Genomic DNA, 11,811 nt, shown 5'->3' with positions numbered 1-11,811 from the left:
CAAAATCCATCACCAAAGCACTCCTGGTTCGCTCCTGGGCAGGCTGCCCAAGCGTCTGTTGCACATTGTTCCCTGTTATCGGTCGCTGCACAGCGCCTGGCCTCCGCCTGCCGCTCGGCTGTGCGGCTCCAGAGGAAGCCCTTGCCCACAAGGATCTGCCACCACTCATGATAAAACCCCCCACGTGTTTTTTATCGGACAGCAGCAACCAGAGGGGGATGTGCTGTTGGGAAAGCAGAGAGGAGGCTGCTCGCTGGGGGATCAGGGAGTGCCCAGAGGCCAGGGATGTCTGAGAAACCACATGGCAGTTTTCTGCCACCAGGAATCCAGCAGGTTTCCTGGGAAGGGTGCAGTGTGTGAGTCCCACTGCAGGTGACACTGGGCTTGTAATCCAAGAGGAAAATCAGAGCATCCCACCTTGCTTCCTGGGGCCAGCTGGGAACAGCTGCTGCTGGCTTTGTCCTTCAGCATCACTGGTGAAGTGGAATATTCCGCCAGGCAGCAGAAACGCTGCTGTCCCCGGCTGACGGGATGGGTCTGCTGCCTCCCCGGAGTAACTCTCTGCCTGTGTCTCTCTAAATTAGCCCTGCCAGAAGCCTTGGGGTGCTGCACCGCTGGGGTTTCGAGGGGCTCTTGGGGGTGTCAAAGGCAAGCGGGAGCACATGAGCTCTGCTGTCGGCAAAGCTGGAGGGCAGCAGGGGTACAGGGCAGGGGCAACACCGCTGCCATGGGCAGGGACATCCCACTACACCAAGTGGACCAAGGCCCATCCAACTTGGCCTTGAACACCTCCAGGGATGGGGCAGCCACAACTTTCCTGGTCAACCTGGGCCAGGGGACCACCACTCTCATGGTGAAGAAATTCTTCCTAACGTCTGGTCTAAATCTGCCCCTCTCCAGTTTATACCCGTTCCCCATGGTCCCATCCCCACAAGCCTTTATGAACAGCCTCTCTCCAGCTTTCCTGTACCCCCTCCAGGTACTGGAAGGTCACTATAAGGTCTCCTCGGAGCCTTCTCCAGGCTGAACAAGCCCAACTCTCTCAGCCTGTCCTCATATGGGAGGTGCTCCAGCCCTCTGGTCATCTTTGTAGCCTCCTCTGGATGTGTTCCAACAGCTCCATATCCTTAAGTTGAGGATTCCAGAACTAATCAATTGATAACTTATCAATTAATTCTCATAGAAGGGACCATGAAGGTCATCCAGTCCAACACCCTGCAGTCTGCAGGGACACCTTCGCCTCAATCAGACTGCTCAGCACCCCATCCAACCTGACCTCGAAATTATTAACCCTTTAGGCTGTGAAACAGCCTCCCTGGCACCCGAGCCCTTCAGGTTTGACCCCGATGGTTTGCATCCCGTCCTGGAGGGGATGAGCTGGAGCGGACTCACGCTTTTCCGCGGTGCACAAAAGAGCGCCTGCCTGCCTGCCCTGCCCTCCCCCGTCCTCCCTCCCCTCCCTTTCCCCCTCCCCTGCCTGCCGGCCCCTCCCGGGCGGAGCCTCCCTCCCCGCGGGACCCTGCGCTGCCTTTCGCCGGAGCCGGGCAGCGCCGGAGGCACCGCAGGTACCGGGACCCTGGCCGGGAGGGGGGCTGCGGGGCGCAGGGAAGGGGGGAGGAGAGCCAGCGGGACCCTCAGCCCCCAGCCCTGCTGCCGGTTAAGCTGTAAATCCGTGACTCAGCAGGAGGCACCGGGATGGGGGTCGGGAGGTGCGAGGCTCCCCGAGAGGGACCGGGCTCCGGTTGCTCCGGTCCCGCTGGTTCACCACCTGACGACCCGATGACCCGCTCGGGAGTGACCAGAGGGACGCCTGGTTATGGCTTTGCTTTATCAGCTCTTTTAACAGCGGTAGCAATTAATAGGAAAGTTTTTTTTTTCCCCCTGGGCTTTTATCCAGGCGCATCAAACCACGCTATCAATCCTGGAGCTTCTCAAAGGAGCCTTTACCAAAGCCCTTTGCTCTTGAAGGAGCTCGCGGCCAAGGCTGGATGTGGCCGCAGGGTTTTCCTTGGGGAGACAAGTGGGGTGCTCAGAGCAACGAGGGGTTTCTGGCTATGAGAGGGATGAAGGGAGCTGCCCCATCACCCCTCTGCCTCTCCCTTTGCAGGATGGACATCGCTGACCCCGTGGGTGCTGCTGCTCTCCCCAAGCACATCCTAGATGTCTGGGTCATTGTCTTGATCATCTTGGCCACCATCCTCATCATGACAGCCCTGGTGCTCTGCCCAGCCACTGCTGTCATTATCTATCGGGTACGGACTCACCCAACGCGTAATGGCATCGTGTGAGGTTGCTTCGGAGGTGATGAGGGATGGCTGGCTTGCTGAGCAGGGGGGACAGCCATGGGACCTTGTGCCAGGGACCTCACAGAGCCCAATGGGGCACCCCAGGAGCTGGGGAGAGATGTGCAGGAGCTGGGGTGGGTCAGCACCCAGACACCTGCCCCTGTACCTGGCTATTGCCGGGTGAACCCACTGCCTCCCATTTACCCACTGAGCTCATGGGGACCATCAGGGAGACGGTAGCCTGGACTCCAGCCGGGAGATGTGTGACTTTGTGGATGTGTCCAGCTAGAAACAGCTCACTCCCATGAGGCAGGCAGGCTGGTCTCACCTTTTCTGGCACCTCGTCTCCTCCCAGGCAAGCAGCAAGGAGTGGAAATGGACAGTAAAGTCATTTCTTCTTTGAAGCCCCAGCTGTTGGAGTGGTTTGGAAAGAAGGGGCAAAACCGGGATGGATGTGGCTTCTGGTTGTGTATTTGGAGATCTGGCTGTAAGCATCGGTGACAGAGCCTGACCCAGCTGCACAGCAGACATGCAGCTGGCACCAGCGTCTCCTCTATCAGAGATCTGCTGAAATTGTTTGAAAACTCTGTGGAGCACTGGGTTCCTCTGGGTCTCATGGAGCGGAGGAGCATGGGCAGCTCCTGCCTGCTGGCTGTGCTTGGTGCTTCTGCACGTAGTGAGGATCCCCACCACTCAGACAGCATCCCTGCCCTGGTGGGTGAGGCTCCCTGTCCCTCGCCTGGGCAAGCAGGGAGAGCAGAAGGGTTTCTGCCCAGGCAGAAGTTCTTCGGTTGCCCCTTGCTATGAAATAAATGGACTGTATTCTACATCTGTGTGTGTTGTGCAGCTCTGTCCACAGGATCACATACTTTGCAGCCTCTCTAGAAACCCTTCTCGTGCTGACCACCTGCACTGCCTTGGCTTGCAGTCCCTGGGGTATTTGCCCAGCCTTTGAGCCTGCTGGCCACAGCCCCACAGGAGGCACAGCCACATGCTCCAGAGGTGCAGCCCCAAATCTGGCTGCAATAGCAGCGGGACCATCAGACAGTGAGCAGGAAGGGTCCCCGGGGACTACTGACAGCGGTGACTGCTGCTTTCCTCCTGCTGGGGTGACCAGCATTGCTCCTGCTCACCAGGAGCTCGGGTGACCAGCTTCATGCCGGGCTCTGGCGTGTGGCAGGAGTCCTGTGGCTGAACCGGTGTCCTGGTGACTCACATCGAAAAAGGTCATGAATAATGAGATGAATCAGGCTGGGATGTGAGGAAACACTACGGTGATGCTGGTGGGAATTGTTTAAATCCCATTTTCTCTGCTGGAAAGAACAACCCGCCCCACAGTGTTGGAAACCCAGCATCCCCTCCCCATGCACCCTGATCCATGATAGCCAGCATTGGGTTTGCTTTTGGCATCAGGGCCACAGGGCATGTGATTTCCAAGGAAGCAGGACCTTAGGTGAACATCTCCCTCCCTGGGGAAAGGGGCCCAGCATAGGGACACAGACCCTGGGGAGTGGAAATGGCTGTGCTGGAGCGGCAGGCTGTGGTTGTGCAGGCTGGGGAAGGAGCGGACACCTATTTCTTGCCTCAGAAAAAAATTTCAGTTTCGAGCTGTGTCTCTCCCTCCCCTCTTAAGTTGCAGAATTTGAAGCAAACAGTTATTTCTGGTTTTCTGCCTTTCTCCTTCCCGTGGTGGCTGCAGCTGGAGGAGATTACAGCCGGGAACCAGGAACCCGAGCCGAGCAGCTTCGCTCTAAGAGGAATAGGGAGGAAGCCACAAATATTGGAGTGGTTTGAGAAGGAAGCCTAGTTTGGTGCAAAACATGTGAGGAAAAGCATGTAACCTCCGCGCCCCTGCCACCGTGCCCGCTGGCTGTTTCCACCTCTCCAAACCCCTTGTCATGAGCAGCCGGTGGCTGAGAGAGGTTTTGTTTGATGGAGTTTTCTGGGAAGTTTCAAGCCAGTGGCAAACATTTCCAGGAAAGGCATTGCAAAGCCTTGGAAAGATGGGTTTGCTCATGACAACAACAACAAAGTGCATGGGGCGAAATGGTAGTGGAGGGAGAGCAGGGAAAAGCCAGGACATTTTTAAAGCATGAAAACAGGGGAATGGATTTAATCTGATGTTCACTGTCAAGCTGGAAATTCCTCCTCCAGGACTGAGCCAGATAAGCAAATCTCTCTGTGTCCCTGGCTTTGGTGCCTGAACAGCGCTGGAGCTCTGAGGCAGCATTTTCGTGGCGTTTTGCCGAGGAAAAATGCCTTTTCCTGCCCGTTGGGGAGTGGGTGCTGTGGCGGTGACGCTGCAGCAGGCAGGCGCGATGCAGGTGCTGAGGTGATTCAGCATCCACCAGGATGCCTCCTTGCCAGCGCTGGCGGGAGCCGACTGCCGGCCCATGGGGGCTGCTGTGGGGGGAGGCAGATGCTGGCAGCCCCCGCAGGGAGGAGATGATGCAGGATGCTGGATCTCACCTCCTCTCTCTGCAGCGATGAGAGCCGTGCTGGGCATGCAAACACCCAGTTTGGCTGCTTATCCCTGCCGGATGGGGCATCATGGACCCTGTGGCTCAGCAGGAAGGTTGTGGGGAGCCCCAGCAGGAGCTGACTCCTAAGATCTTGGGCGCTGTGGGGAAAAGGTTGTCGGGGGCAACTGCTGATACAGGAGCCAAACACTAGCCCCAAAGGGAGGCTTATGGGGTCCCAGACTGCTTTCACCACTCCAGGCTGCAGTGGGGTCTCCAGGAGCACATCGCAAACATCCTGGCTGGTGGGCTTGTCCTTCCCGAGTCTCAGGGAGAAGCAGACCCCCACGAGATAAGAGCACTCATTGGGGGTCTTCTCATGTTGCAGGGGCATCCACCTATCTCCCCTCCCTTGCTTGGCAGCAGCGGGTCACTGGGTGCCCCTGCTCCCCTTGGGTGGGGGGCAATGGGCTAGGGGCATTTCTGCAGGGGGCAAACCTTTGCCTGGGGGTGCCAGAGGGGGCAGCGCCCCAGCCGAAGCTTGGGGGTGTAGGGGCACTCGGGGAAGCATGTCCCACTCTGAAGGGTGCTGAGCACTGTTCTGAGTGGGGAGGCTGCTGTCGCAGTGCCAGCGGGAGCACACAGGCTGGGGCAGGATGGTGAGGGCTGGGGGAGCTGCGGAGGCAGCAGCGCAGGGTTCCAGAAGAGCTGGAGCCTCTTTGCCTGCAGAACTTGTTTTGCTTTTGCCTCCTGTTGCACACCTAGAACAAAAGTTCAGAGGTTGGCCTGGGGTTGATGCCGTGCCAAGCTGCTAGATGAAAAGCAGTGCTGCTGCCAGCCAGGGTGACGCTGCCTACTGCTGCCCCTCGCTGCCATCCTGCTGGCACTGAGCCCGTTACTCTGCATGGAAGAAGCTCCCTCGCTCAGCTCTGGGATGAGCCCAGCCAGCAGCGGTACATAGTCCCCAATGCTGGTTTCGTGTCCCCGGTGCTCACCATAGCTCTGCAGCCTGACGTGAGGTCTCTGCAGCCCCTGGTTCTGTGGCTTGGGGACAGCTGAGGAGTCTGGGGACTGTGTGAGCATGGCAGCCAAGGGGCTGGAAGCGCCTGGTCTCCTGTCCCCGGACTCCTGCCAAACATCTGCAGCAGGCGGGGACTGGCTCAGGCTGGGCTCTGGTGGAAAAACAACCGAGGAGGGAAGTTCGTGTGAGGGTCAGCCCGCTCAGTGCGCCTGCCATTTGGGGTGGGGGACCCGGATCCAGCAGGGTGGAGCGGCACGCTGTCCTCAGATGGTCTTGCTGGAGCTCCCAGTACCTTCAGCTCTCCCATGCTGCCTCCAGCGTGGCACGCCACGGCATAGCAGGGACACTGGATGACATGCCCAGGGTGCCATGGAAGCTCAGTGGCAGAGATGGGGGTCCATCAACTGCGGTTCATTAAATCCTCCCCTGTTCCTCACCTCCACTAAGACTGATTTGGCACCAGGACCCAAGGAGAGGGGACTTGAGGAACCAGGTCTCTTATTTTTGTTTTAGTTTTAGGAAAACGTAGTTCAGCCTTTGCCTTTATGTAGGACATGTGGAAGGGACATAACCATGCTGTGCCGCCACTGTGCGTGCCACACTACCGCTCCCAGCCCCCAAGTTCCTGTTAACCTCGGCAAAGCCACCAAAGCCCCATTCGGGCAATCTGGGGATATAATTAGAAGAGGGTGGCTGTTTCCATGTTGGGAATTAGTAGGGCAGAGAGCAGCTTCCCAGCTCTGTGCTGCCTGTTTCCTGGAAGGTGGCTCAAGCCCTGGCTGGGGAGAACAGCACTGTGCTGGGCACACACCAGTCTCTGTTGGCTGCAGGATGCAGCAAGGTGCAAGCAGCATGTTGGCCAGGAGCTGCAGCCCCATGGCCCCATATCTCCACAGAGCCTAGGAAGTGGGTGGGAAGGGTCAAGACCCTGGTTTTGGCTCCCACGGACTCCCTGGTTTTGGCAAGGAGCCACCTCACACCCATGGCCACATCTATGAGGGGTGACCTGAGCACCCACCTCTGCAGCCAGCCTGGTTGTTGGTGGATTGTACTGGGCTCTGGGCAGTCCCCAGGAAGCCACTGAGCATCTTGGGGGGTTGCCTCGACCTGGGCGAGCACCTCGCACCACTTAGGGACCTATGACAGGGCAGGAATAAGCCACTTCTCCAGCAGCAGGGCAGGTTTAAAGGTTTGGGAAACACTGCCTGTGACAGAGAGACCCACAGCTGCTCTGCACCATTGGCTCCTGGGGTGCCTAGGGGACGTACCCGACCCCCAGCCCTCCCACACCAGCTGGGGCTGCACTCGGAGCCAGAGAACATCAGCCTTTCCCAGGACATGGCGTTCCAGATAGCAAAGGACATGAGATGGGAGATTGCTCCCAGTCTCCCCCGAGGCTCTGGCTCCGCTCCCCTTCCCTGGTGACATCTCTAGCAGCCAGCTGGGTGACAGTGCCCTGGCAGGGCTGGCCCAGCTTTCTAGTAAAGCCAAACCTCATCCTGGCACCTGTGGTCCCCCCAGGGCTCCCCTCTGCCGCCCCATCCTGCCCTCCATCACTCCTCAAACCGCAACCCCCCCCCCCCCCCCCCGATTAATTCCCTCATCAAATAATTTTTTTTTTGTGGGATTTCAGTAAATGTACACCTCCTTATGAATGTTTCCCTTGGAGCCAGCCCAGAGCAAATGTTTGTGTTTGCCGGGCATACAAACTGGCCCCTGGAAACTCCTGCCCCTGGGGACACCAAGGGTTAAGGGACAGCTGTCCCCTGCCCTTGGCCACAACGGGGTCACCATGGAGCTACAGCCCCACCACAGCCTCCTGGGAGGGATCCAGCTCCAGCCCTGCTCCTAGGAGCAGCTCATTTGCTGGACTGCAAAGGAAAGCAGCTCCATTAACCCTTCCCACCCCTTGGCAGCTACGGGAGGGGTGCACAGGGCACCCCAACCCCGCATCCCGGGGATGCTGCTGGGGTGCTTTGGTCCCTGCCCTCCGAGTCCCAGCTCAGGGAGGGGATGTCACCTGGGCAGGGTGGGGACATTGCCCAACCCCTCTAGAGCCCACCCTGCAGGGAGCAGCTGGGGGATCTGGGGGTGCTCAGTCTGGGGAGGCTGAGGGGAGACCTCATCGCTGTCTGCAGCTCCTCGAAAGATGGTTGTGGTGATGTGGGTGCTGGCGTCTTCTCCCAAGTGACAAGGGATAGGACGAGAGGGGATGGCCTCAAGTCGGGCCAGGGGAGGTTTAGACTGGATATTAGGAAAAATGTCTTCTCCAAAAGCATTGGAAGAGGCTGCCCAGGGGGGTGGTGGGATCCCCATCCCTGGAGGTGTTTAAAAGACATACAGGTGCGGCACTTAGGGACAGGGTTTAGTGGTGGACTGGGCAGTGTTAGGTTTATGGTTGAACTTGATAATCTTAAAGGTCTTTCCTAACCCAAATTATTCTGTGATTTTGTGTTTCTGAGCGTATTTTCCCACGGCTGTCCCGTGCGCTCGGCTGTCCCCGCGCTGCCACCCCCGCTGTCCCCTCGCCCCGCCGTGTCCCTCCCGGTGTCCAGACGGTTAACAGGGCTCTCGCCCGGCCCCCCCGGCCGCTGGCTCCCCCCCTCGCTCAGCCCAGACGCTTTTTCTCGGCTGTCGCGCTCCGAGGTGGCAGAAGGCGCAGGGCGAGGGGGGTGCGCGCCTCCCCCGGGGGTGCGAAGACCCCACATCCGCCCCGGCCATGGGGGGCTCGTCCCGCATCGCCTGGATTTTGCCCCTTTTCTTGGCTGGGCTCGTCCAGCCGGGGCAGAGCCAGGAGAGGGAGAAGGTAAGGGGAGAGGAGACCCCCACGGGGGCTGCCGGGGGGGCAGAGGGGGGGATGTGGCATCCTGGGCACCCAAGGCTTGCTGCAGGGCTCCTAGGGGCAGCAGTGGGGCACAGTGACCCTGTATCCGTCCCCCCAATGTCTGTATCTGTTCCCCCGATGTCTGGATCATTGGGTGGGTGGGGGTTCTGAGCTAGTTTTTGCAAAGGGGGGATCACTGCCTTGGGGACAGATCGGGGACACAGCCTTGTCACCCCCACCAGTGACCCCTGTAGGGGCAGAGTATGGGGCTTTTGTTCTGCACCCATGTTTGGAGGGTGTGGGGGCCACTGTCACCCCACAGCCTGCCAGGCAGGGAGCAGGGGTGACCGTCACCCCAGCCACTGTCACCCCACAGCCCGGCAGGCAGGGAGCAGGGGTGACTGTCTCCCTGGCCAGCATCCCCACCCTGGAGAAAGCAGAGCCCTGCCACCAGGACCCGGCTGGCCTCATGCAGGCTGAGCTCCCTGGACAGAGCCCTTGTGACTTTATCTCCTGCCAGCTCCCAAATTAGCCCCTCAGTGGCACTTGAGTGAGCCTGGGTCCCCTGTTGGGAACAGGAGATGGGCTCCGCTTGGCTAATCCCTGGAGCACCACAACCAGAAGGTGCTCCACCCTTCTCTGCACAGGTCTCGTCCAGCCCTAAGCCTTCCCTGCCATGCCCAGCAACTGGTGTCACTCCTCTGCACTCGAGCTGTCCCTGTCCCAGAGGGGTGCATGCAGGGGTGGTGGGACTGGTCTTCCCCTGTGTTGGCACAGCAGCTCAGGGTTTTTTCCAGCCTTCCAGACTGACCCTGGCCTGGTAAACATCCCTCCAATTGCAGCCAGCCCTGCTGGCTGGACATGCGTGTGTGTGCACATGCGTATGCATGCACAAACCAGCCTGTCCCACCACCGTTACCTTGGCATCACAGAGCCTGGCCACCACCAGTAGCACTGGGGTGGGAGACACGATGCTGGCAGGTGCCATCTCAGCCGGCAGCAGGGCTGGACCCACTGGGGTGGGTGAGTGGGGTGGCCGGCAGCCCCCAGCCCCATCTCATGGGATGCTTCTTGCTCTGCAGGTGAAATGCTACGACTCGGTGCAAGGCACCATCTACGACTACGGGGCCTTGACAATCGACGGGGACGAATATGTCCCCTTTAGGAAGTACGCAGGGAAGATGGTACTCTTTGTCAACGTGGCCACGTACTGAGGCCTCACCCTGCAGTACCTTGGTAAGGGTCCTGTGGGACATGGGTACCCGAAAGGACAGGGCACATAGCCAAGGAGCCAGCGCAATCACCCAGGCACGCAGCCCTTGGCAGGTCCCCATGCTCCTTCCTACCCTGGGGAGGTGGGGGAAAGGGTAATGGGGGCACGCCAGGATCCAGCACAGCTGAGGATGCTGTGAGGGAGCCAGTGAACCCAGTCCCCTGCTAACCCATCTCTGGCTCTACTTGCATGCAGAACTGAATGCACTACAAAATGAGCTGGGACCCTATGGGCTCGTTGTCCTGGGCTTCCCCTCCAACCAATTTGGGAAGCAGGAACCGGGCCAGAACTCGGAGATCCTCCCAGCACTGAAGTGAGTACCATGGAGGGGGCTGTGAGGCACCCGCCCCCTTATCTGGGCTAGGGTCTCCAGCCAGGCTGGAGCTCCTGCTGGCTGTGACCTCCCACCTCCAAGGCTGGAGCTGTTGCCCCCAAAAGCACAGGGCTTGGGGTTCCCTGGGGATCCCCCCTGCCCATGTGCCACACCAAGAGCTGCTGGCTGCATGACGCTCTGCTCACCCTCCCCTTGCAGGTACGTCCGGCCAGGGGGTGGCTTTGTCCCCAACTTCCAGATCTTCCAGAAAGGGGACGTGAACGGGGCCAAGGAGCAGAAGGTCTTCACCTTCTTGAAGGTGGGTGCCATGGCAAGGGGGGATGAAGAGGTAGCACCCTGCTTGTTTTTCGGGTGGTCAAGGAAGTAACGCACTGGTTCCCCATTGTAGAACTCCTGTCCCCCGGTGGCGGAGGAGTTTGGGAACCCCAAGAACCTCTTCTGGGAACCTCTGCGAAACCACGACATCAAATGGAACTTTGAGAAGTTCCTGGTGGGCCCTGATGGAGTGCCCATCATGCGCTGGTACCACCGTGCCAACATTGCAGTTGTGAAGAACGACATCATCGCTTACATGAGGCAGCAGCAGCAGCAGCAGCAACAGCAGCAACAGGAGGAGGAGGAGAGCCAGTAGAGGCTGGGGCTGCTGGCCTTGGGGCTGGCTTCGCTCCCCTCCGCCTGCATCCTCCCCTGGCTGCTACAGGGCTGCTCCCTCTCCCACCTCCTTGTGGCACCCCCCACCCATCGCTCCCATCTCTGGCACCCCTAGCCATGCTGCTGGGCAACCCAGTGGCAGAGACCTCAGCGATGGGAGGGGGGCATTTCCTAATAACCCTGTGTCCCACCACCACTCCTGGTGGTGACATCTCCTGGCCACCAGCTTGCCCCCCTTGTGCCCCCTGCTCTACCATCCCGCCTTGCTGGGCGGCGGGGGGATGCAGGCGTTGGCCGCCCCTGGAGTAGAAGACCACATCTCCATGAAGGCTTGGCCTGAAAGCCCCCAGGGTGGGCCTGGCCTGATCTGGCTGGCCACAGAGCAGCTCTTCAGTGCATTCAAGCTGCCTGTGGTCCCAGCGCAGAGACGTGCTCCTCTCCTGGCCAGGTGCAGCCAGTCCCTCGTTCCCTGCCATAGAAATGCCAAATAAAGGCTCTGCAAATGTGCAGCCTCAGTTCTTGGCCAGGAATGGGGAGGGAGAGTGGGAGGCAGTGGCCAGCCTAGGGGTACCAGCAGGGAGGGATGGCTCCCAGCTGGAGAAACTCCAGTTTTTGTTTCAGGGCAACTGCAAATGTGGATTTATCATCACAGCCCAGCATTTGGGTAGAGGATGGGAGGTGGGGAGGGGTGTCGGTGCAGAGCACAGCAGATGAAAACAGGCTTGGAGCAGGGAGCAGAGACCAGCCCCCAGTGAGGAGGATACTGGATTGTCATTCCTCCCGCTGTCATTTGATATCTAGGCTTACAGAAATAGGGTTGGGTCTGATTTTTTTTATCCCCTCCTGACTTCTTTTCTAGAGTAAGACTTGCTCTGTGCAATTTGAGAGATTGGCCTCAGGGCCATTGCTGCAAGGAAAGGCAGAGGGGGAGTGGAGGAGCAGAGGCTTCCCTGCCCTGGCAAGA

General features: G+C 59.3%; 2 protein-coding genes across 2 annotated transcripts; both read left to right on the top strand.

The window, feature by feature from the left end:
• The first annotated feature begins 1,444 nt into the window (after window positions 1-1,444).
• SMIM3 (small integral membrane protein 3) lies at window positions 1,445-3,112 on the top strand. Its single transcript, XM_054079656.1, has 2 exons — window positions 1,445-1,565; window positions 2,108-3,112. The coding sequence occupies exon 2, from the start codon at window positions 2,109-2,111 to the stop codon at window positions 2,286-2,288; it is 180 nt and encodes a 59-aa protein (XP_053935631.1). The 5' UTR covers window positions 1,445-1,565; window position 2,108; the 3' UTR covers window positions 2,289-3,112.
• Window positions 3,113-8,385: 5,273 nt separating this feature from the next.
• On the top strand, window positions 8,386-11,354 carry GPX3 (glutathione peroxidase 3). The gene is made up of 5 exons (XM_009561716.2): window positions 8,386-8,571; window positions 9,672-9,825; window positions 10,058-10,175; window positions 10,395-10,494; window positions 10,585-11,354. The coding sequence occupies exons 1-5, from the start codon at window positions 8,485-8,487 to the stop codon at window positions 10,825-10,827; spliced, it is 702 nt and encodes a 233-aa protein (XP_009560011.2). The 5' UTR covers window positions 8,386-8,484; the 3' UTR covers window positions 10,828-11,354.
• Window positions 11,355-11,811: the final 457 nt, after the last annotated feature.

The sequence above is a fragment of the Cuculus canorus genome, chromosome 14 (genome assembly GCF_017976375.1).
Source record: "Cuculus canorus isolate bCucCan1 chromosome 14, bCucCan1.pri, whole genome shotgun sequence".
NCBI classification, from domain to species: domain Eukaryota; kingdom Metazoa; phylum Chordata; class Aves; order Cuculiformes; family Cuculidae; genus Cuculus; species Cuculus canorus.
Note: the sequence above shows the minus strand (reverse complement) of the source record. Positions and strands in the feature narration are given on the sequence as shown.